This window comes from Stegostoma tigrinum, chromosome 16, assembly GCF_030684315.1.
Source record: "Stegostoma tigrinum isolate sSteTig4 chromosome 16, sSteTig4.hap1, whole genome shotgun sequence".
Classification (NCBI taxonomy): Eukaryota; Metazoa; Chordata; class Chondrichthyes; order Orectolobiformes; family Stegostomatidae; genus Stegostoma; species Stegostoma tigrinum.
The window spans coordinates 10,746,101-10,768,042 of NC_081369.1; the positions used below are offsets into that span (position 1 = coordinate 10,746,101).

Consider the following 21,942-nt stretch of genomic DNA (forward strand, 5'->3'; position numbering starts at 1 on the left):
CATTAAATGGCAAACTCAAGATTAAAACCTTAGAAGTGTAACATCTAATGATTGTTTTTATTTAATCATCTGTATGAATGAGGAAGACTGTAGAATTCATTAGCAAACAAATGTATTTAATTCTTCCTGACTAACATAGTCGAGTTGATTAATTTAACAATTCTACCGTTATATCAATTAACAATTGGAGTGTTGTTGAAAAATAAGAATACAATTTCACCTCTTATGGGTATTAAGGACTCTCTTCAGTGAAAATGAAATAATGTGGCAAGTAGAACAAAGGAGTAATTAGAACAGGAAATAAGTAACACATTGATCTAATATATTTAGTAACTGTTAGTGTACTGTAACAAACAGTAGCTGGACAGATTGAGCTATAACTGGTTTGGATGCTATAACAAAGGTTATTTTTATTACGCAATAGACATATTTATAGACCACTGATTGAGAAGGGTTATTCAAAGTGGGAAGGACAAGCCTCAGTATTCGTCCTGTCAGCATTGTACCATGAGGTATGTGAAAACACTGGCTTTAAGCAGGATTGTTAAAAGAAATTATTTAAGTCCCTGAATACCCTTTTCTGTAACGACAATTTGTAAGTGACTGATGTTAAATGATCATTATTTGTATTTTTAAATTGTGAAAATTATATCATACCCAGTGTTTGTAAACTAATGCAGGAATGTTTCCTAGCAACTAGACAGAAATATAGGTGTTTTAATATATTGTTACATCTCTTCTGCTCCCCTGGATGACATATGATTACATATAACTTGGGCCTTCTTTCTGCTGGTCTCCTAACGGACCATGAGATTGACGAATGACTTGTGAATCTCTATCTTCCTAGTGTTAATAATACTAGAAACACTACCCAAAAAAGACTTAACTACATTAAGTGACTATTGATCTTTAGATCCACCTGCCCATGAAACCTAAACCCCTTGCTGTCAAGAAAGCTCAAGTTTATTATTTCTCAGGATGTAGAGCTGCCAAAATCTGTGACTCTGAAAGGTCCTTGTTAGAAATTTAGGAATTGGTCTAGATATGTTCTCAGGAACAGTGGTGCTGATTGCTCCAGCAAAAACGTTTGACCATCTTAGGTTTTAGGAGTATGCCTGCACTGCCAAATATCTATAACAATAGCGATAAATATAAATATATCCACAAAATAAACAGGTGTAACAACAGGATCTCCTCAGGATATGAACTACATAATTCCATCCATCTTTCACATTGTCCCCTCAGATGCACATCTCTAATGTTTTCAAAAGTAGACGGAAGCTGTTGGTAAAACAAAGACCAGATCCAAATCATTAAGCTGCTTTATTTCACACTCAGTAGGTGAACAAATGGTCGATGCAAATTCCATTGAACTTAATCTCACCTCTCAAACACAACAAACCAGGCACCTGAGGGCTAACTTGTTTGTTTTCATACTTCTTTCATTTAGAATACAATAAATGTTGATCTTTTGCATTTTTGACTTCCATATTCATGCCAAGAGTTACAACTGTCTGCTGTTCACTAAAAACATGAAACTATTTTGTTTTGAAAATTTATCCTAAAGCAAAACAATTAACAGAAATCTCAAATCATGGCAGTCCAACATGCATCATGTAATGGAAGAACACAAGAAAAATTGTAAATCTTCCTAAAACAAATGTCCTTGACTTGCTCCTGTAACGGAACTTAATGTCTGTTGCTTATACATGGTTATGTTTGCACAATTTACAGGTACTGTAAGAAATCCTATTTGTTTTTAGATTATGTAATTAATAGAAGATATTACGAATGACCAGAAAACTTCTGCAAGAATATCCTTCAAACTGATCATTAATGCGAACAGTAGATTTATTAAAATCTATATTAGTGCTACTACCAATAAAAACTGATCTAATCTTAATATAAGAGATAATGGGGACTGCAGATGCTGGAGATTCCAAGATAATAAAATGTGAGCATGGCCTGCTGTGTTCATCTAATCTTAATATATGTATTTTACAACTGTCTATATTTTTGGCCTGAATGAAATGGAATTCATTTTATTTTTTGTTTCTTTTGAAGTAAATAAATATAACATGCAAATATTCTTCTTGATGCAGTACCTAATTGCTGCACCACTTCGTATGTTCCGCATGTGGTTGTTCATAGAGATGATGCTCCAGGTAAGGCTGCATACCATTGTCTTTATGTTTGCTGTCATTACACACTTTATTTCCTATCACAACTTAAATGTTGAATCTTTACATAGGGGACCAGTCCAAGAAGAAATGAGCAGCAATGTGGAGAGGAGCAGGAGTGGGTGGGCTAGTTTGCCAATCAACGTAATCTAATGGATTATTCTTCCAATAAAATCAATGGAAGGAAAATTCAACGTGTTTCGGACCCTTCTTGAAAAATCCCAGTCCCTAGTTCTGAGGAAGGGTCACCAGACCCGAAACATTAACTCTACTTTTCTCTTCACAGATGCTGCTAGACCTGCTGAGATTTTCCAGCAACTACTGTTTTTGTTGCCAGTCCTGAGTTCAGCCATTTAAATATCAGCTGGTAAAGATAAAAATCCACCATTAAAAGTTTTTTTTACTGGATCAAATAAAAGGTTGAGGTTAAGGTAGGAAGACCATAAAACCATAAGAAATGGGAACAAGAGTAGGCCCTTCAGCCTTTTGAGCCTGCTGTGCCATTTAACAGGATCATGGCTGATATAAAACCCACGTCCACTTTCCTGCCTTTTCCCTATTATCCTTGATTTTCTTACTGAACAAGAATCTTACTCTGCCTTAAATATACACGAGGACTCTGCCCCCACAGCTCTCCATGGCAACAAGTTCCAAAGACTTATAACCCTCTGAGAGAAGAAACTCCTCCTCATCTCAGTCTTAAATTGGTGCCCCTTAATTCTGAGATTATGCATTCTGGTCCTCAACTCTCCCATGAGGGGAAACACCCAATTAGTATTATCCTGTTGAGCCCCTTCAGAATACTATATTTTTCAATGAAATCACCTCTCACTCTTCTAAATTCCAATCCAAATCTGTTTAACCTTTGCTCATAGGAAAATCTCTCCATACCAGAGATCACCCTAGTGAACCTTCCCTGAACTGCCTCCAATGAAATAGTATCTTTCCTTAAATAAGGGGACCAAAACTTCCTACAATACTCCAGATTAGGTCTCACCAGCACCTCAGGCAGTTGCAGTAAAACTTCTCTACTCTTACACTAAAAACCCCTTGAAATAAGGGCCAACATTCCTTTGGCCTTCCTGATTACCTACTGCACCTGTGTGCTAGCTTTCTATGTTTCATGCACAAGTAGCCCCCAGGTCCGTTTTCCTTGCAGTTTTCTGCAGTTTTTCTCTATTTAAATATTCTTTTTGTTCTCCCTTTTAAATTAAACAAATTCACATCTTCCCACTGACTTAACCTATCAATATCTCTCTGTAATGTTTATAGCCCTCTCACAACTTCCCTATCCACCTACTTTTGTGTCATCTGCGCATTTGGCTACAGCACATTTACTTCTTCCCTCCAAGTCAATAATACATACCAGAAACGGTTGTAGTCCCAGCAGTAATCCTATGGAACCTCACTGGTTACAAATTGCGAACTTCACTCGTTGTTTCCTGCCCATTAGGCAATTCCCTATCCATGCCAACATATTACCTCTAACACCGTGGACTCTTATGACTTAACCTTTGTGAGGTACCTTGACAAACGCCTTTCAGAAATCCAAATTCAACATATATACTGGTTACCCTCCATCCTCTCTGATTGAGACTTCCTCCCAAGTAGTCTAATAAATTAGTCAGGCACGATTTCCCTTACATGAAGCAATGCTGACTCTGCTTGATTAGATTTCCAAATGTTCTGCTGTTGCTTCCTTAATAACTGATTTCAATATTTCTCCAACAATAAATGTTAGGTTAATCAGTTTATAGTTACCTGCTTTCAGCCTCCCTCCCTTATTGAATAGGGGTGTCACATTAGCAGTTTTCCAATCTTCTCCAGAATTCAATGATTTTTGGAAAATTACCACCAATGCATTCACTAACTCTGTAGTTACCTCTTCTAGGATCCTAGATGCAAGCCATCAGGTCCAAGGGTTTTATTGGCCTTAAGCCTCATCAGTTTATCTAAAACTACTTCTCTATGCCTGGTGATGGTACTTAATTCCTCTCCCATATTCTTTAGTATTAATGGGATGCTCACAGTATCCTCCACTTTGAAGATTGATTCAAAAAAATGTGTGCTTATATTACTGGACAAGTAATTGAAGGACTTGCATCAAAAAAAATCCAGAGAATTTGAGATAGTTTAGGTAGTCTATTATTACTGGTCTATGGTAATGTTCTGGGGACCCAGGTTCGAATCCCACCATGGTGGGATCCAAAACATAAATTTGGAATTAAGAGTCTAATTAATGACCATGAATTCATTATCAATAGTTGGAAAAACCCATCTGGTTCAGTAATGTCCTTTAGGAAAGGAAACTTAAAGGACATTAGTGGTCTGGCCTACATGTGACTCCAGACCTACAGCAATGTGGTTGACTCTTAACTGCCCTCTAGGCAATAGATGCTGACCTGGTCAGTGATCTCCTCACCCCTTGATTTAATATGTACAAAAATGAAAGATGTATATTCACATTTTAAATACTTCTTTGAGCCCAAAGATAGGCCTGCTGCACAGCCTGCCCCTTCACCCGGCATTTTCCTTACTTTAGATTAGATTAGATTAGATTCCCTACAGTTTGGAAACAGGCCCTTCGGCCCAACAAGTCCACACTGCCCCTTGAAGCATCTCACCCAGACATATCCCCCCTATAGCCCACACACCCCTGAACACCGGGCAATTTAGCATGGTCGATCCAACTAGCCTGCACATCTTTGGACTGTTCTGGGGTGGCTTGGCCCAAATCATCAGGAACTCTACCATCTTCGCAGTTTGAGAATTTTATTAACTTAAAATTGAATTAATAAAATGGCATCATTGAAAGTGACTATGAAGCCTCCAAATACCACAAAAATACTAAGATAATAAAATGTGAGGCTGGATGAACACAGCAGGCCAAGCAGCATCTCAGGAGCACAAAAGCTGACGTTTCGGGCCTAGACCCTTCATCAGAGAGGGGGATGGGGGGAGGGAACTGGAATAAATAGGGAGAGAGGGGGAGGCGGACCGAAGATGGAGAGTAAAGAAGATAGGTGGAGAGAGTGTAGGTGGGGAGGTAGGGAGGGGATAGGTCAGTCCAGGGAAGACGGACAGGTCAAGGAGGTGGGATGAGGTTAGTAGGTAGCGGGGGGTGCGGCTTGGGGTGGGAGGAAGGGATGGGTGAGAGGAAGAACCGGTTAGGGAGGCAGAGACAGGTTGGACTGGTTTTGAGATGCAGTGGGTGGGGGGGAAGAGCTGGGCTGGTTGTGTGGTGCAGTGGGGGGAGGGGACGAACTGGGCTGGTTGAGGGATGCAGTAGGGGAAGGGGAGATTTTGAAACTGGTGAAGTCCACATTGATACCATATGGCTGCAGGGTTCCCAGGCGGAATATGAGTTGCTGTTCCTGCAGCCTTCGGGTGGCATCATTGTGGCAGTGCAGGAGGCCCATGATGGACATGTCATCAAGAGAATGGGAGGGGGAGTGGAAATGGTTTGCGACTGGGAGGTGCAGTTGTTTTTTGCGAACTGAGCGGAGGTGTTCTGCAAAGCGGTCCCCAAGCCTCCGCTTGGTTTCCCCAATGTAGAGGAAGCCGCACCGGGTACAGTGGATGCAGTATACCACATTGGTAGATGTGCAGGTGAACCTCTGCTTGATGTGGAATGTCATCTTGGGGCCTGGGATGGGGGTGAGGGAGGAGGTGTGGGGACAAGTGTAGCATTTCCTGCGGTTGCAGGGGAAGGTGCCGGGTGTGGTGGGGTTGGAGGGCAGTGTGGAGCGAACAAGGGAGTCGCGGAGAGAGTGGTCTCTCCGGAAAGCAGACAGGGGAGGGGATGGAAAAATGTCTTGGGTGGTGGGGTCGGATTGTAAATGGCGGAAGTGTCGGAGGATAATGCTGTGTTCATCCAGCCTCACATTTTATTATCTTGGAATCTCCAGCATCTGCAGTCCCCATTATCTCTGATACTACCACAAAAATACTATCTGGTTGACTTATGTCTTTCAGGAAGGAAACTTTCTGTTCTTACCTAATCTAGGCCTATATGTGACTCCAGTTTTATGCTCATATATCTGACTCTTAACTCCCCTCTCCAGTAAGCTAACAAGCCTCTAAGTTGTATGCAATTGTTATTAAGAAACTAAAGAATAATTGCCAGTCTTACTGATGATCCCCAAATAACAAGAATGCATACATCAAAGTGTTATTCCAATGTTTGTCAACCAGCGTCACATGTTTAAATACAGAAGTGTTGATTAGGTGCAGAACTTCAATAATTTTTCTTTATTATGCAATGAACACTCAGTGCACAAGTACATAATTCTAATTTCCTACATCAGGTTATATTCTTGCGTCCACAAATCAGATTGCCCTTTATGCCTTTAATGTCCACTTAGATTATTTTGTTGTGGATTTGGATCCACTTAGAAATAGGGAAAAATTGCCAAACACATTAAATGTATAAGTTGACAGTTACAGACAGTAGGGAGGACAAAAGTGAAAGGATAAATAAAATGTGATGCTGATGATGTCTTAGAGTACATTTCAGATTATATATTTTAAGTAGGAATAGTAAATTTGATTTTAAAGCAAAGGTTGCATTGAAAACATTATGAGATATGCAATGTATCCACTTTTTTATTATAATCTATGTTAGCAATAAGGGATCTATCTTTTTGGGTATTAAACATCTATAAAAATCGTATTTGTTGGATGACTCGATGGTGCAGAAGGTTAGGCACTGGGACCTGGGTTCAAACTTAGCCTAGTCTGATGCAATGAAACAGCTGAACTTTCACTCCTGGGTCACGTGCACGGAGTCAGGACATTTCTAGCTCTGCAAACTTAACCTAGGAAAAAGTGCTTCAAAACAGGAAGGTGATGAGGTTCCCTGTGAGTTTGGCCAAATGAGGAAGATGCTGGGTACGGGGGAATGCTGCGTGAGAATATTACCCAGGGCTTTGAAAATGTGTTCAAAGTTTAAAAATATAAAGTGAAACATAAAACAACCTTTCATCCCTCACACCCCATCACTCTTCCATGCCCCTCCACCCAACACCCTTCCCCTTTACTTTTACCGTTCGAAGTCACCCAGTATATGGCAGACATTGGGACCCATGCTGAGATTAGAGTTCTTAAATGTACATTGCGTAAAAACCCATTTACATTCCTATAACTATATAATCCATTATAACATCAAACAATTCATTCAGGTCCAAAATCTCTTACAATTATAATATTCTTGGTTCTCATTTTGCTGCTAAAAACATTTACACAGTTCTAGGAGGTAAGAAAACATAAACTTTATTAAAGAAACATCTTACTGCGACCCTGTAAGAAGCCCCATAACAGCGAGTAAGATCATGTAATATTGCATCATTTCCTGTAACGTACGCCATGTCTCATTAGTATATCAGACACACAGATGATGGTAGCCTTCTTAAAGCCACTGCAGTACTTGTGGTAATGGTGTTGTATCTCTGTGTGTAGTAGCAACTCACTGTATTTTGACCAACCTACAAAAGAGGAATGGAGTTAAAAGTCCATATTAGGATATTGTATGATGTAGAGGAGAACTTGGAGTTGTGGTTGTTCTGATTATGTTGCTCTTATTATTATCGGTTTCGAAGCTTCAGGAGAGACAGATGCTATCAAAGTAAACTTCATAATGTGCTGCAGTGTTTCTTTTTATGAGTACATATCACAAAACCAACAACAATAAAAATAGCACAAAGGCATTGAGAACACAGCAGGGGAGCTGTAGGAAACAGTGAGAACAGGAGCACAAATAAAAGTGGCGCAGAGGCAATGAAAATATAGTAAGGGAGCAGCAGGTGCCACCATCAGCACCAGGAGCCACCCGACATTTTGAGATCACACTTGAGCAGATAAATGACTGTTTGAGTGAAAAATGGAAAGGAGAGAGAAGAACCAGCAACTTAACTCACGTGAGAAAGGGAAGTTTAGAGCTTGGATAAGGTACTGTGGCATCAGTAAATCTTTGTTGATATAACAGGAACTGAGTGATAAGGACTACCCTGTTCAATTTGATACTGACTCTCAAACAACAGGACTGCAAGCTGAGGGAATTTAGGAGCAACATAAGTGTCTGTGTTAGTCCTTGCCCCTGCAATAGATCCTGGTTGTCATTCATCTCTTTAATCCTGTTATTGAAGACCTTGCTCCAGAGGACCATATGGTAGCTGGTGTGCAATGGCCACCTCACATTAAAAGATTCCACATATAAGCATCTTCCATGCCCTCAAAATGAACATAAGAACATAAGAAATAGGAGTGGGAGGCGGCATTTGATCTGTCGAGCCGTGCCGTGCCATTCAATAAAATCCTGGCTGATCTTTTCATGGATTCAGCTGCACTTACCCACCCACTCACCATAATCCTTAATTCCTTCACTGTTCAAAAATTTATCTTTGCCTCAAAACCATTCAAGGAGATAGCTCAACTGCTTCACTGGGCAGGGAACTGCACAGATTCACAAGCTTTTGGATGAAGAGGTTCTTCCTCAACTCAGTCCTAAATCTCCTCCACCTTTTTTTGATGCTCTGCCCCCTAGTTCTAGTTTATCTCGCTAGAGGAAACACTCTCCTTGTTTCTACCTTATCTATTCCCTTCATAATTTTAATTGTTTCCAAAAGATGCCTCCCCACTCTTCTAAATTCCAATAAGCATAGTCTGAATCTACTTAATCTCTCCTCAGAAACCAACCCTTTCAATTCCAGAATCAACCTAATGAACCTCTTCTGCATCCCGTCCAATACCAGTACATTCTTTCTCAAGTAAGGAGATCAAAACTGTACACAGTACTCCAGGTGTGGTTTCACCAGCACCCTATATAGCTGCAGCATAAGATCCCTATTTTTAAACTCCATCCTTCTAGCAATGAAGAACAATATTCCATCTGCCTTCTTAATTACCCAACTATTTGTGATTCATGCACAAGGACCCTATGATCCCTCTGTGCTGCTGCATTCTGTAATGTCTCACCATTTAAATAATACACCATTTTGCTGGTATTCCTACCAAAATGGATAACACCATATTTACCAACATTGTACCCCATCTGCCAGACCCTTGCCCACTCACTTAACCTATCTATATCCCTCTGCAGACTTTGTGTCCTCTGCACACTTTGCTCTACCAATCACTTTAGTGTCATCTGCAAACTTTGACACGTTACACTTGGTCCCCAACTCTAAAATATCTATGTAAATTGTAAACAATTGCAGTCCCAACACTAATACTTGAGGCACACAATGAACCACCGATTGCCAACCAGAAAAATATCTGTTTATCGCCACTCTTTGTTTTTTGTTGTTTGGGACTGAGAATATCAGGACTCTCACGAACAACTCGAGGAGTACCAGACCCAAACATCACACTGCTGTCATAACAGAGGTGCTCCAGTGCTATGACACTGACATTACTGCCTTGAGTGAGACATGGAAGACAGGAGAAGGTCACTTCAAAAGAACTAGGTGGCAGTTACACTTTCAGAAACACATAAACGCCAAAGAATTGGTTTTGTCATAAAAAATGAATTAGTCAGCCCTCTCAAAAAGCCTCCCTGTGAAATAAGCAAATGCCTCACAATCCTTGGATCACCCTAGCTCAGAAACAGTGTACCAGAGTTATCCATATGTATATCCCAAACTTAGAAACAAAGGGTGAGATCAAAGGAGAATTCTACTCCAGTCTTGATCAGTTACTGTCCCAGGTCCCAAAGGGTGACAGTTTTACTCTCCTTGGTGACTTCAATGCCAAAGTTACACAAACCTCTGGAAAGATGTTATTGTGAAGAAATGTTAACTATCAACATAGTCCTACTCCTGACAAAATGCCTAGAGCATTGGCCTAGTCATAACAAAGACCCTGTTTTAAATTTGTGTCTCTGACAAAATATCATGGAAATAGTATTGGTCCGGACACTGGGACCTGAGAGACAACATCATCCATGCGAGGGACCACAAGGTTATTCTCATCACCCATGATAGAAGCCGACAATTGCCTGTTCCTGTTTCCTATCTCCATCAGCCTGGCTGAAAAATTGCAGCAGCATCAGAAGCAGTGCTGCAGGGAATATGATGTTGATGGACTCAAGAACACTGCCAAACAAGACCTACTCAGTCAGTGTGTCACAGTCAACCTGATGTTCAATGGACAGGAACCACAGAATGTCCAGTGCCTGGTCTGCCCTTAATTCCATCAATAAACAGCACTTGCATGCAGATTTGGGTTTCTGCACCAGAAATGATCAAGACCGGTTTAACGGGAATGACCTGGAGATGCAGGAGTGACTAAATCACAAGGGAAAGGCATTCCTGAATTACAAACACCACTACTACTCAAAGAAAGCTGGTCTACAGACAACTGAATGTTGAGGTGCAACAAAAAACTGCTGACCTAAAGAGCTAAAGAACGAATGATAGGTGGAATGAGCACAGAAATTACATGGCCCTGACATGCTTGGGTTCTTCAACACAAACAAAACCAGCTAGTGCCCAAGGACCAACCCCACTGAGAACTAAGAACAGAGTTGTACCCATCAAGGACAGAGATGGTGGGTACTCATTGGAAAGTGCACTTTGAGAATCTCCTCAATTGAGACTCTGTCAGTGTAAGTGACCTTGGCCACATCTCATAGCATGCTACTTGTTACCATCTCACTTCAATTTTAGTCAGAAATGAGGTTGAAAAGTCTGATATCTCAGAATCAACAAGACCTCTGGCACAGACTGAATCCCTGTTGAAATATGAAGGTAAGACTTAGAAATACATTTACAAAACCTCAACACCCTCATCTAGAAGGGGAATAGCATGCCAGAGGATCTCTGAAATATAGTAATTGTTACCATCTTCAAGAGATAAGACCAGTTTCAGCATCTACAGAGAGGTATTCTCACCAATGAAGTAATTGCAAAGACTCTCCGCAATCACCTTCTCCCAGTGGCTAAAGAGCTCCTCCTGGAGTCAGAATGCAGATTTCATGCATCAAGAGGCAAAGTGGACATGATCTTTACTGGCAATGCCCATTCAAAAGAAGTGCAAAGAACAAAAGCATGCTCAGAAAGGTCTTCAATTCTGCAAACCAGTAAAGACTGTGGAGCATCCTGTTCAACTTTGCCTGCAGAAATTCATCACGATCCTCTGACTGCTGCACAACAGCATGCAAGCTGTGATCCTCATCATCAAATCCACCACAGACCCAATTTGTGTACAAACTGCAGTTAAACAAGACTATGTCTTCACACTAGAGATCTTCTCCATCTTCTTTGCCACGAAGCTCTACTTCATAACAATGAGGCTGCTGGCATGGAGCTAAACTACAGAACAAGTGGGAAACTTTCCAACCTGTATCACCTCCAGGCCAGAACCAAACCTTCTAAATCTCTGTCATCGAACTGTAATATACAGTTGATGGATATGTGTGCACATGCTGTAAAGATCAGCTTCAAAGTATCGTTGATGCATACACAAGGGCACAGGAAGAAAACTGGCCTTAGGCTAAACATTCAGAAGACTAAGGTCCTTCACTAACCTGCTCACAATGCACAATACTGCCCCTCAATTATCAAGATACTTGCTAGCTCATCATCAAGAATGCTAGAAGGTCAGAAGATTCAACAGATTATTAAAACACAGCAAAAGATGACTAAAAGATTAACATGAACAGAAATATTAGAATATGAGAGAAAGCTAGCAAGAAATATATAAGCAAATAATCAGAACTTTTATAGATAATTAAAAAAGAAATGATTTGGAAAACTGAAAGTGGACAATGTGGATCAATTTCCATATCTTGGGAGCATCATTCTGATGAGGGCAGACATTGTGAAATTTGTCATCGTCTTTGGCTATCTGAGGAACTGCATACTTGACATAAAGACCTCAGTCCTGACACTAAGCTCATAGCCTACAGAGCAGCAGTGTTAACAGTCCTCCTGAATGTGTCAGAAATACGGGTGATGAACAGTAGATACTTTAAATCTCATGAAAAATGTTATAAGAAGTGTCTCTGCAAGATCCTGCAAAACACTGTCAGAATATGCACTCCAAAATCACTGTACTTTCTCAAGTCAACATTCCCAGTATTGAGCCACTGTTTATGGTCAATCAGCTGCACTGGATAGGCCAAATTGTCTGAATGCCTGACACAAAGCTTCCAAAGCAAGATCTTTACACCAAACTTAGTCATGGCTAGTGGTTACCAGGAGGAACCCTTCGAGGACATCTTCAAAGCCTCCCTTAAAGAATGCAATGACCTCATAAACCCATGAGAATCTGCAGCCTGTGATGATACAATACAGCCAAGAAGCACCAGCAAAGGGGGCGATCATTTTGAGAGCTATCAACAGATGGAGGCCAAGTGAAAACAGCGAAGATGCATGCAGAAGACTGTGATGATGCTGTCACTTCAGAAAGGTTATTTCATCCTGGGCTTTTTTTTAGTGAGGTCGTAAAAGCAGCGGTAAAGAACTGGCTACTGAAGATGGCTAAGTAAACAATTTAGGAGACCATTACGATTTTTTTAAGAAGTTGGAATAATGGAAACAGCTTAAGTAGGAATTGTCAGCTCTCACAGACCAAGCCTTCTAGTTTTTAATTTCAGCAGTCAGAAGCTGGTTGAGGTCTCAGAAGAGTTGAAAGCTTCAGTGAATGATTCCTAGTTGCTACTTTCTCTGGAATTTCACTTGTTTTTTTTTCTCCTGGATTGGAGAACTACATGTAAGAATCGGTGTCTGAATTTGCTTTTTTGCCAATGGGTACGTTTGTGGGATTTTATAATATTAGAACAGTTAGTTAATAATGGGTAGTGTATCTATTATTCAGTTAAGTTTTCCAGTAGTTGTTATTCTAAATTCCCCTTGCTTTTGGTTGTATTTTAACTATAATGTTTAAATAAATGTGTGTTGCTTAACGTGGAGTAGATTGACCAGTTGCGGTGCATCACATCTGGAACACATGCTTCATATCAGCTTTTAAAATAAGAAGAAATTAGCATCCAGGCTACCTTCTTATAATATTTCAAGGGGTTCTGATCTGGTCCTTAACAAATTGGGGGTTCGTCTGGGATCAAAATCTGTAATTCCAAGTAAAGTTGAGGATTGTTAGACTCAATACACTAACATCTACCACTCACCACTTTTTTGTTTTGGGTTGTGAATTCACTTAGTTTAAACAGGGTAAGCCTTGTGTAGTAGAGTGAAGTTCAGATTCTCCAGCATCTGCAGTTCCTACATCTCTGAAACTTCCTGCTCCTCTGATGCTGATTGGCCTGCTGAGCTCATCCAGCTCTACACCTTGTTATCTCAGATTCTCCAGCATCTGCAGTTCTTATATCTCTAAGCCTTGTGTAGTCATGACTTTTTCAGTCACAAAACGTTTTCTGGAGGTGGAAGAAGTGACTTCAGGGGTTTTACAAAAAAAATGAGCAAGGTAATGTTGTTGGAATTGGCAGATAAGCTGGAGTTGGATTTGCCGAGGTCTGCAAGAGAAAGAGAGGGGAGCGAAAGTAATAGGGTAGTTGTTATGGGGGACTTTAACTTGCCAAATATTGACTGGACATGCTATAGCTCGAGTACGTTAGGGTCAGTTTTTGTCCAATGTGTGCAGGAGGGTTTCCTGACATAGTATGTAGATAGGCCAACAGAGGTGAGGCAACATTGGATTTGCTATTGGGTAATGAACCAGGCCAGGTGTTAAAATTGGAGGGAGGTGAGCACTTCAGTGATAGTGACCACAATTCGGTTACATTTACTTTAATGATGGAAAGGGATAGGTATATACTGCAGAGCAGGAGTTATAGCTGGGGGAAAGGCAATTATGAGGCAGTTAGGCAAGATTTAGGATGCATAGGATGGGGAAGGAAACCGCAGGGGCTGGGCACAATTGAAATGTAGAGATTGTTCAAGGATCAGCTACTGCATGTACTTGATAAGTATCTACCTGTCAGGCAGGGAGGAAGTGGTTGAGCGAGGGAACCGTGGTTTACTGAAGAAGTTGAATCTCTTGTCAAGAGGAAGAAGGAAGCTTATGTAAAGATGAGGTGTGAAGGTTCAGTTAGGGCACTTGAGAGTTACAAGTTTGCCAAGAAGGACCTAAAGAAAGAGCTAAGAAGAGCCAGGAGGGGACATGAGAAGTCTTTGGTAGGTAGGATCAAGGAAAGCCCTTCAGCTTTCTATAGGTATGTTAGGAATAAAAGAATGACTTGAGTAAGATTAGGGCCAGTCAAGGACAGTAGTGGGAAGTTGTGCGTGGAGTCCGAAGAGATAGGAGAGGCGGTAAATGAATATTTTTTTAATCAGTATTCCACCTGAAAAAGACAATGTTGTCAAGGAGAATACTGAGAAACAGGTTATTAGACTAGACAGAATTGAGGTTAATAAGGAGGAAGTGTTAGCAATTCTGGAAAGTGTGAAAATAGATAAATCCCTTTGACCAGATGGGATTTATCCTAGGATTCTCTGGGAAGCTAGGGATGAGATTGCAAAACCTTTGGCTTTGATCTTTATGTCATCATTGTCTGCAGGAATAGTGCCAGAAGACTGGAGGATGGAAAACGTTGTCCCCTTGTTCAAGAAGGGGAGTAGAGACAACCCTGGTAATTATAGACCAGTGAGCCTTAATTTGGTTGTGGGTAAAGTGTTGGAAAGGATTATAAGAGATAGGATTTATAATCATCTAGAAAGGAATAATTTGATTAGGGATAGTCAACACGGTTTTGTGAAGGATAGGTTGTGCCTCACAAACCTTATTGAATTCTTTGAGAAGGTGACCAAACAGGTGGATCAGGGTAAAGCGTTTGATAAGGTTCCCCACGGTAGGCTATTGCAAAAAATATGGAGGCAAGGAATTGAGGATGATTTAGCGGTTTGGATCAGAAATTGACTAGTTGGAAGAAGACAGAGGGTGTTGGTTGATGAGAAATGTTCATTGTGGAGTTCAGTTACTAGTGGTGTACTGCAAGGATCTGTTTTAGGGCCACTGCTGGTTATCATTTTTATAAATGACCGGATGAGGCCATAGAAGGATGGGTTAGTAAATTTGCGGCTGACACTAAAGTCAGTGGAGTTGTGGATAGTGCAGAAGGATGTTGCAGGTTACAGAGGGACATAGATAAGCTGCAGAGCTGGGCTGAGAGGTGGCAAATGGAGTTTATTGCAGCAAGATGTGACGTGATTCACTTTGGAAGGAGTAACAGGAATACAGGGTATTGGGCTAATGATAAGATTCTTGGTAGTGTGGATGAGCAGAGAGATCTCGGTGTCCATGTGCATCGGTCCATGAAAGTTGCCACCCAGGTTGATAGGAAGGCATACGCTGTGTTAGGTTTTATTGTTAGAGAGATTGAGTTTTGGAGTCATGAGGCCATGTTGCAGCTGTACAAAACTCTGGTGTGGCAATACTTGGAGTATTGAATACAGTTCTGGTCGTTGCATTATAGGAAGGATGTGGAAGCATTGGAAAGGGTGCAGAGGAGATTTACTAGGGTGTTGCCTGGTATGGAGGGAAGGTCTCATGAGGAAAGGCTGAGGGACTTGAGGCCTGTTTTCATTAGAGAGAAGGTTAAGAGGGTGACTTAATAGAGACATACGAGATGATCAGAGGATTAGATAGGGTGGACAGTAGGAGCTTTTTTCTTTGGATGGTGATGGCTAGCATGAGGGGACATAGCTTTAAATTGAGGGGTGATAGATACAGGACACCTGGTCGAACATACATTGAGTTTGAAAAGATCAAAGTAATTTTGGTAAGTGGGATAAGGGCATTGAAAATAGATCAAACATACAAAGCTCTTTAACAATTATTTTGGAGTTCAAAAATTCACTTCCTAAAGTAGTAAGAATTCATGCGGAAGAGCAGAGGGTTAGAACTGTAAGATTAGCAGCTCAAATGGCTGATAATTATGAGTTGGTTCATAAATCAAAGTCTAGCTTCTGACATCAATTCAACCTGTGAGGGATTAGAATTGAGGAAAAAGAGAAAACCTCAGGTGGTAAGGGAAAACGAGATCCCATTGAAGATAATAGAGATACTTTATTACACGGTAAAAGGTAAACCCATAAGGCGGAAAGATAAGTAAATATGCTCAGGTCTTTTCATTGTAATAAAGTAGGTCACATGAAATTACAGCATTGGTGGTTTAGAAAAAGCACTGGGAAGATGTTTGTGGGGAGACAGGACCAGCCAGTGAGTTTTGTTGAAGTGGTAAAGGAAAGTAGAATGGAAGCTAAAAAGCTGCACCGGAATGGACAACCTGGTCAGAGAATAAAGTGTCAGATTTTCTTAAACCATTACTTACGAGAATAAGGTTTACTCACATATGCCAGGAGGAGTAGGTAAAGAAATTACAATTTTAAGAGATATGGGAGCATGTCAGTCTTGGATGTTGACAGATGAGGAGATATGTAATTCATAAAATCCTACTGTATAGAAGCAGGCCATTTGATCCATTGAGTCTGCAGTGACCTTCCAAAGAACATCCCACACAAACCCACCCCCCTACCCAATTCCATAAGCCTGCATTTCCTACACATCCCTGGACACGATGGGCAATTTGTCATGGCCAATCCACCTAACCTGCACATCTTTGGACTGTGGGAGGAAACTAGAGCACCTGGAGGAAACCCATGCAGACACAAGAAGAATTTGCAAACTTCACACAAATGGCTGCCCAAAGGTGGAATTGAACCCAGGTCCTTTGTGCTGTGAAGCAACAGTGGAAATCACTGTACCACCTCAGAAGGACTATTGCCAGAAAAAGTGGTAATATGTGAGTTCATGGTGAGACAAGAAGTGCTCCATTAAAATTAGGTTGGAGTACCCGGTGAAAAATGGAGAGGTAGTAGTAGGAGTACTGGAGGAATTCTTGGCTCCAGGAATACACTTTGCCCTTGTAATGATATAACTGGATCACAGGTGGGTGTGCCGCTTACTAAGGTTGAAAAGCCAACGGAAAATCAGGCAACTGAGGTATTACAGGAAGTATGTCCTGGAATTTTTTCCTTCCTGTTTAACAAGGTCACAAAGCCACAGGTTGAGGGAGGAGAAATCAAAAAATAAATTAACAAGTTGAAGTACATTTATTGGAGACCATGTTTGATCAAATGTTTTGAGAAAAAAAATCGAACACAGGTGGAGGACAAAGTAGATTTTTTTAGTTCAGAGGAAATAATTGACTTACAACAGAAAGACAAAGAACTGAAGCAAATGTATCAAAAACACGGGTTCAGAATCGTCTGTGTATGTCTGAATGTTACTATCTTACAAATGACATTTTGATTAGGAAATGAAGACCATCACAAATTCAGGTAGATGTGAAACAGGCAGACATTCATCAAGTTGTATTAACGATGGGTTATTAAAAGGAGGTGTTGTGGGTAGCAGATAATTACCAGTAGGAGCTCATTTGGGAGTAAGGAAAACTCAAACCAAATTACAAAAACATTTTTACTGGCCTGGACTGCATAAGGATGTAGTTCAATTTTGCCGAACATGTCATACACCTCAGGTAATTGGAGAACCTCAGGCAGTGATAAAACCAGCACCTTCAAAATCTATTCCTGCATTTGAGAAACACTTTACAAGGGTCTTAATTGATTGCATAGGATCCCTATCTGAAACAAAAAGTGGGAATCCATATTTGTTGACCATAATGGATATATCCACTAGATTTCCAGAGGCCATTCCATATACAACATCACAACTACAAGGATAGTAGAGGAATTACACAAATGTTTCAGTAGATACAGACTATCCACAGAGATATAGTCAGACAAAGGGTCAAATTTTATATCAAAAGTTGAGAACAAGAAAAAATGTTCCAGTATAAAAGATACAAATGTACAATTCCAATAATCTAAGGAGGTTAATGTCTATATACCTATATCATTAAAATATAGATTGACATTTTGACAATATTTTTGCTCAGTTTGAGATTCATTTTTAAAATCAACTTCCAAAGTAATATTCTTATCTTTGTTTGCTTTCTCTACCTAGGTTCCAACTGCTTGGTTGCTAAATAAATATTTAAGAGGATTCTATGGAAATGCAATTGTGTGGATTTGCATTATTTTAGGTCCTCCATTGGTAGTGCATATGTATATCCATGATTACTATGTATTTCAAAATCTTAATGCAATTGAACAGAATTAAATAAAGCAATATTTTATCTTATTTTTAAAATTATTTTTCCTGTTTTATTTTTTTCCTTACGTAAGCTTTTCCCACTGCATATTCATTTCTTGTTAGCAAGTTGGATATTTTGTTTTGATGTTTCTCACTCTTGGCGTTAAGATGCATGGTTAAATGAAGAGATTTGGACCATGTCAATCAACACCTCTGCTCTTTACTTGTTCAAGCGATATAGGATACTCACTTTGTGGAATTTTAACCATATCCAAACTGAGAATTTCAGTTGAATTTGGATTGTATATTGTCCTGCAATTGTTATTGCAATCTATCAATCCGTTACCAAAAAAAAATTTCTTCTATTCCAGAAACAAAGAAAAATTCCAATGGGAGGAACCATCATTTAAGTTAACGAAAAAAGTGTAAAATATTTGCAGACTTAAATAAAATGCACACAATTACACAAAAGGTGGGTGGAAGGTCAGAAGATTGTCCACAGAATTTGGCATCAGATGTTTGCCAGCCTTGGAGAATCCTCCTACCACATCTCCAATCCACTTCAAGTATGCTTCTGCATTTCAATGGCGCACTTCTAAGCACAATGAAAGCCATCCTTCTAATACCGAAGCAAGGATACTTTATGCTTAGGGCCGTGTATCAACTCATAGATTGGACTAGGCTGTATCTCCAGGCTGTTTGTTCTGTTTTTGTAACACACAATCATTCAGAGTCTACAGTTGCAAAAAAAAACAAAGAAGGTGCTAAAATCACAGGGAGCTAGGAGAATGGGCTTCTGGACAATTTCAGGTATTTTATAAGTGTTTGGTCCAGAAGCAGAAAGGCTCCCCACTCCAAAAAGATCCACAAAATTTTAGCAATGGCTTGATAATACCCAACCTCATGGATATTTTGGCACCAAATAAAGGCAGCTGGGGTTGGGGAGAGTGCAGATATGGAACAAAGAGGGGGCTGGAGGAAGAAAAGTCAATAATAATAATAATTAAATCATAATCTTTTAAGATGGTGACAAGAAATTTCTTCTCTCACAAGTCTGTTAAATCTTTGAAATTCTCTGACACAAATAGCATTGGAGGCTGAGTCATTGAATAGATTCTAAGCTGAGTTAGATTTTTGAGTCCTGGCTTCCAGAGGTGTGTAATAATACCTGAATAGATTTACAGTATTCCCTAATTAATCAATAAGCAGGATAGCCTTACAGTGCAACTACCGAACTTCTGCTTGATCTACCATATTAAACAAAACAACAACACGACTGAGCAGATGAGCATTTGAAGCTTGGGTGGGAGGCTGAGAAATTGTCAGTGAACTGAACCACTCAAGATATCTCTGGATATGCCAAAGATTAATATAATATTCATTTACTGAGAAAGGTTAGCCTGTTGTGTATTAGCCAGGAGTCACATAGCAAAACATTCACTTGAAACAACAGTTCGTTGAACTACAAGCTTACGACATACACAGCAAGGTCACTTCAGAGATGGATTTTCAGAATATGAAGCAGAATTATAAACAAAATTCACATCAAAATTAACAGGTGGAGTGCACCTATTTTCCAGTTATATTGTATTCTTACAGCACAAGTATGAGATTTTGAGTAACTGTGCATTTAAAAAAAATACAATTAGAAGCAATGTAGCAAAGGCTATGTAAAAGTGAAATGTTGTTACTATAAATCTGTGCCTAATCATCTGAAACTATAGACTGGCACTATATCCTAAGTGAATGAGACTATAATGTTACCGCTGACAAGATTTGAAATCAGAAATCTTCACTATTTTATAATACTACTTTCCTAAATCACAACCATTTCCACTGGAAATCATAACGTAATACTCGAATGTAAATACTTCACCCAAACTATGAATGTCAATTGATTTTTAGAAGCAGTATCAGGGAGGAGATTTTCATCCCATCTGTAGTTCAAACTGACTGAAGAGCCAGTTGTTAATCCACAGGACTATCCAGTTCCCCAAAAGTGAAAACATTCAATTATACTACAGCCCTTATTCCATGCGCAATCAACTTGATTTTTTACATCACACAATCTCCGGGTAAGATGTGGGGGTTGGTGGGTGGGCTAAGGATTGAACTATCAAAATCATTGATGGATTCTAGACTACTGCATGAGTAATGGATACAAGATGTACCTGAACTGGAGAAGAGGTGTGTGACATTCCCTTCCTAATGTTTATGATTCAGCAGCAGTTCAGCTACTGGTCCAAATCTACATGGCTCCTTACTGGTGATGGCCATCTTCTAGCACAAGTGCACTACTTACTTGGGTGCTATGCTACTTTGCTTCCAGTGATATCTGCCATCTTAACCAAAAGTCTATTACTGTTTAATTTCAGATATTGGAAAGAAAACTGACTTACAAACTTCAGATAATTGGTGTTTTTCCTGTTTCACCCCAAAAGAGGATTTTTTATGAGGATGCACACCTACATTGATTTTTATTTTATTTGGTACGTTGTGTAAAATTTTCCATTATATGTTTCAGAGAGACTTAAGACATGCATGACAAACAATGGAAGCAAGGAAGGGTTTAGAATGATACAGGCTAAATGCTGGCAAATGGTATTAGATCAATACTAGAACTGCTGCAATCCATGTGGTGTAAGAACACACAGGGTACTGTCTTGAAAGGAATTTCAGGGTGTGACCCAGAAACTGTGAAAGAACAGCAATAGAATTCTAAGTTAGGATATTGTAAGGCTTGGAGGGGAAATTGCAGGCAGTGATGTTCCCATACATCTGCTGCCCCTATTCTTTGAGGTGATAAAAGTTGAGGATCCTCTGAGAAACCGTCACCAGACCCAAAACATTAAAATCTGATTTTTCTTAACAGATGCTGCCAGAGCTATTCCAGCAACTTCTGTTTTTGTTCACAACCTTTTTGTTTTGTACCATACAGGACTCCAAGTTATCAACTCCAGTCGTTCTAGGCCTCCTTGATGCTGTCATGGATTTTTCTCAGTTTTCACTTCAATTTCTTTTCCTTAGAAGATGGAGCATAAACCTCCTTTGCTGTGGAAGCAGGTCGTTCAGTCCATCAAATCCACACTGACCCTCTGAAGAAGGATCCCATCCAGACCCATCTCCTACCCAAATCTTGTAACCCTGAACAACTTAGACAGTTTAGCATGGTCCATCCACCTAAACTGCACATCGTTGGACTGTGGGAGGAAACCGAGACGCCTAAAAGAAATCTAAGCAGACATGGCGAGAATGTGCAAATTCCACGCAGATAATCGCCGGGTCCCTGCCAATATAAGGCAACAGTGCTAAGCACTGAGCTACCGACCCGCCCATACAGCATTCCTACCATTCCCTTATTAGACTTGTTTTGCACCTTCTCCTTTACTTCAGTAACCTTCCCATAACAGAGAACTGCACAATGTTCAATGTCGTCTAACGAAGGCTCTGTACAAGAACAGAAAATAACGAAGTCCAGCAAGCTGGGCAGTAGCTATCGAAAAACAGAAGTACAATTGTGAGATTCCGCCATTGTTCTCCTGTTATATTTCATGCAGGTAAGACTAAAACCCAAAAAGATTTATTTGTACCTTTGTGCAGATCCGAGAACCAGGTGTGCGCACAAGCTCAAGGTGAGCGTGTAACCAGG

General features: G+C 40.1%; 1 protein-coding gene and 1 long non-coding RNA gene across 2 annotated transcripts in view; one reads left to right on the forward strand and one right to left on the reverse strand.

Moving 5' to 3' along the window:
• The window catches only part of LOC125459916 (diacylglycerol O-acyltransferase 1-like), a 128,357-nt gene extending 113,055 nt beyond the window's left edge, over positions 1 to 15,302 (forward strand). Inside the window, exons 13-15 of the mRNA XM_059651601.1 lie at positions 425 to 512; positions 2,103 to 2,165; positions 14,695 to 15,302. Coding sequence (XP_059507584.1) covers positions 425 to 512; positions 2,103 to 2,165; positions 14,695 to 14,700 — 157 coding nt within the window. The 3' untranslated portion in view covers positions 14,701 to 15,302. The remainder of the gene's footprint in view (positions 1 to 424; positions 513 to 2,102; positions 2,166 to 14,694) is intronic.
• The window catches only part of LOC132210631 (uncharacterized), a 117,670-nt gene extending 95,728 nt beyond the window's left edge, over positions 1 to 21,942 (reverse strand). The window contains exon 1 of the long non-coding RNA XR_009446770.1: positions 21,884 to 21,942. This is a non-coding gene — a long non-coding RNA (uncharacterized LOC132210631). The remainder of the gene's footprint in view (positions 1 to 21,883) is intronic.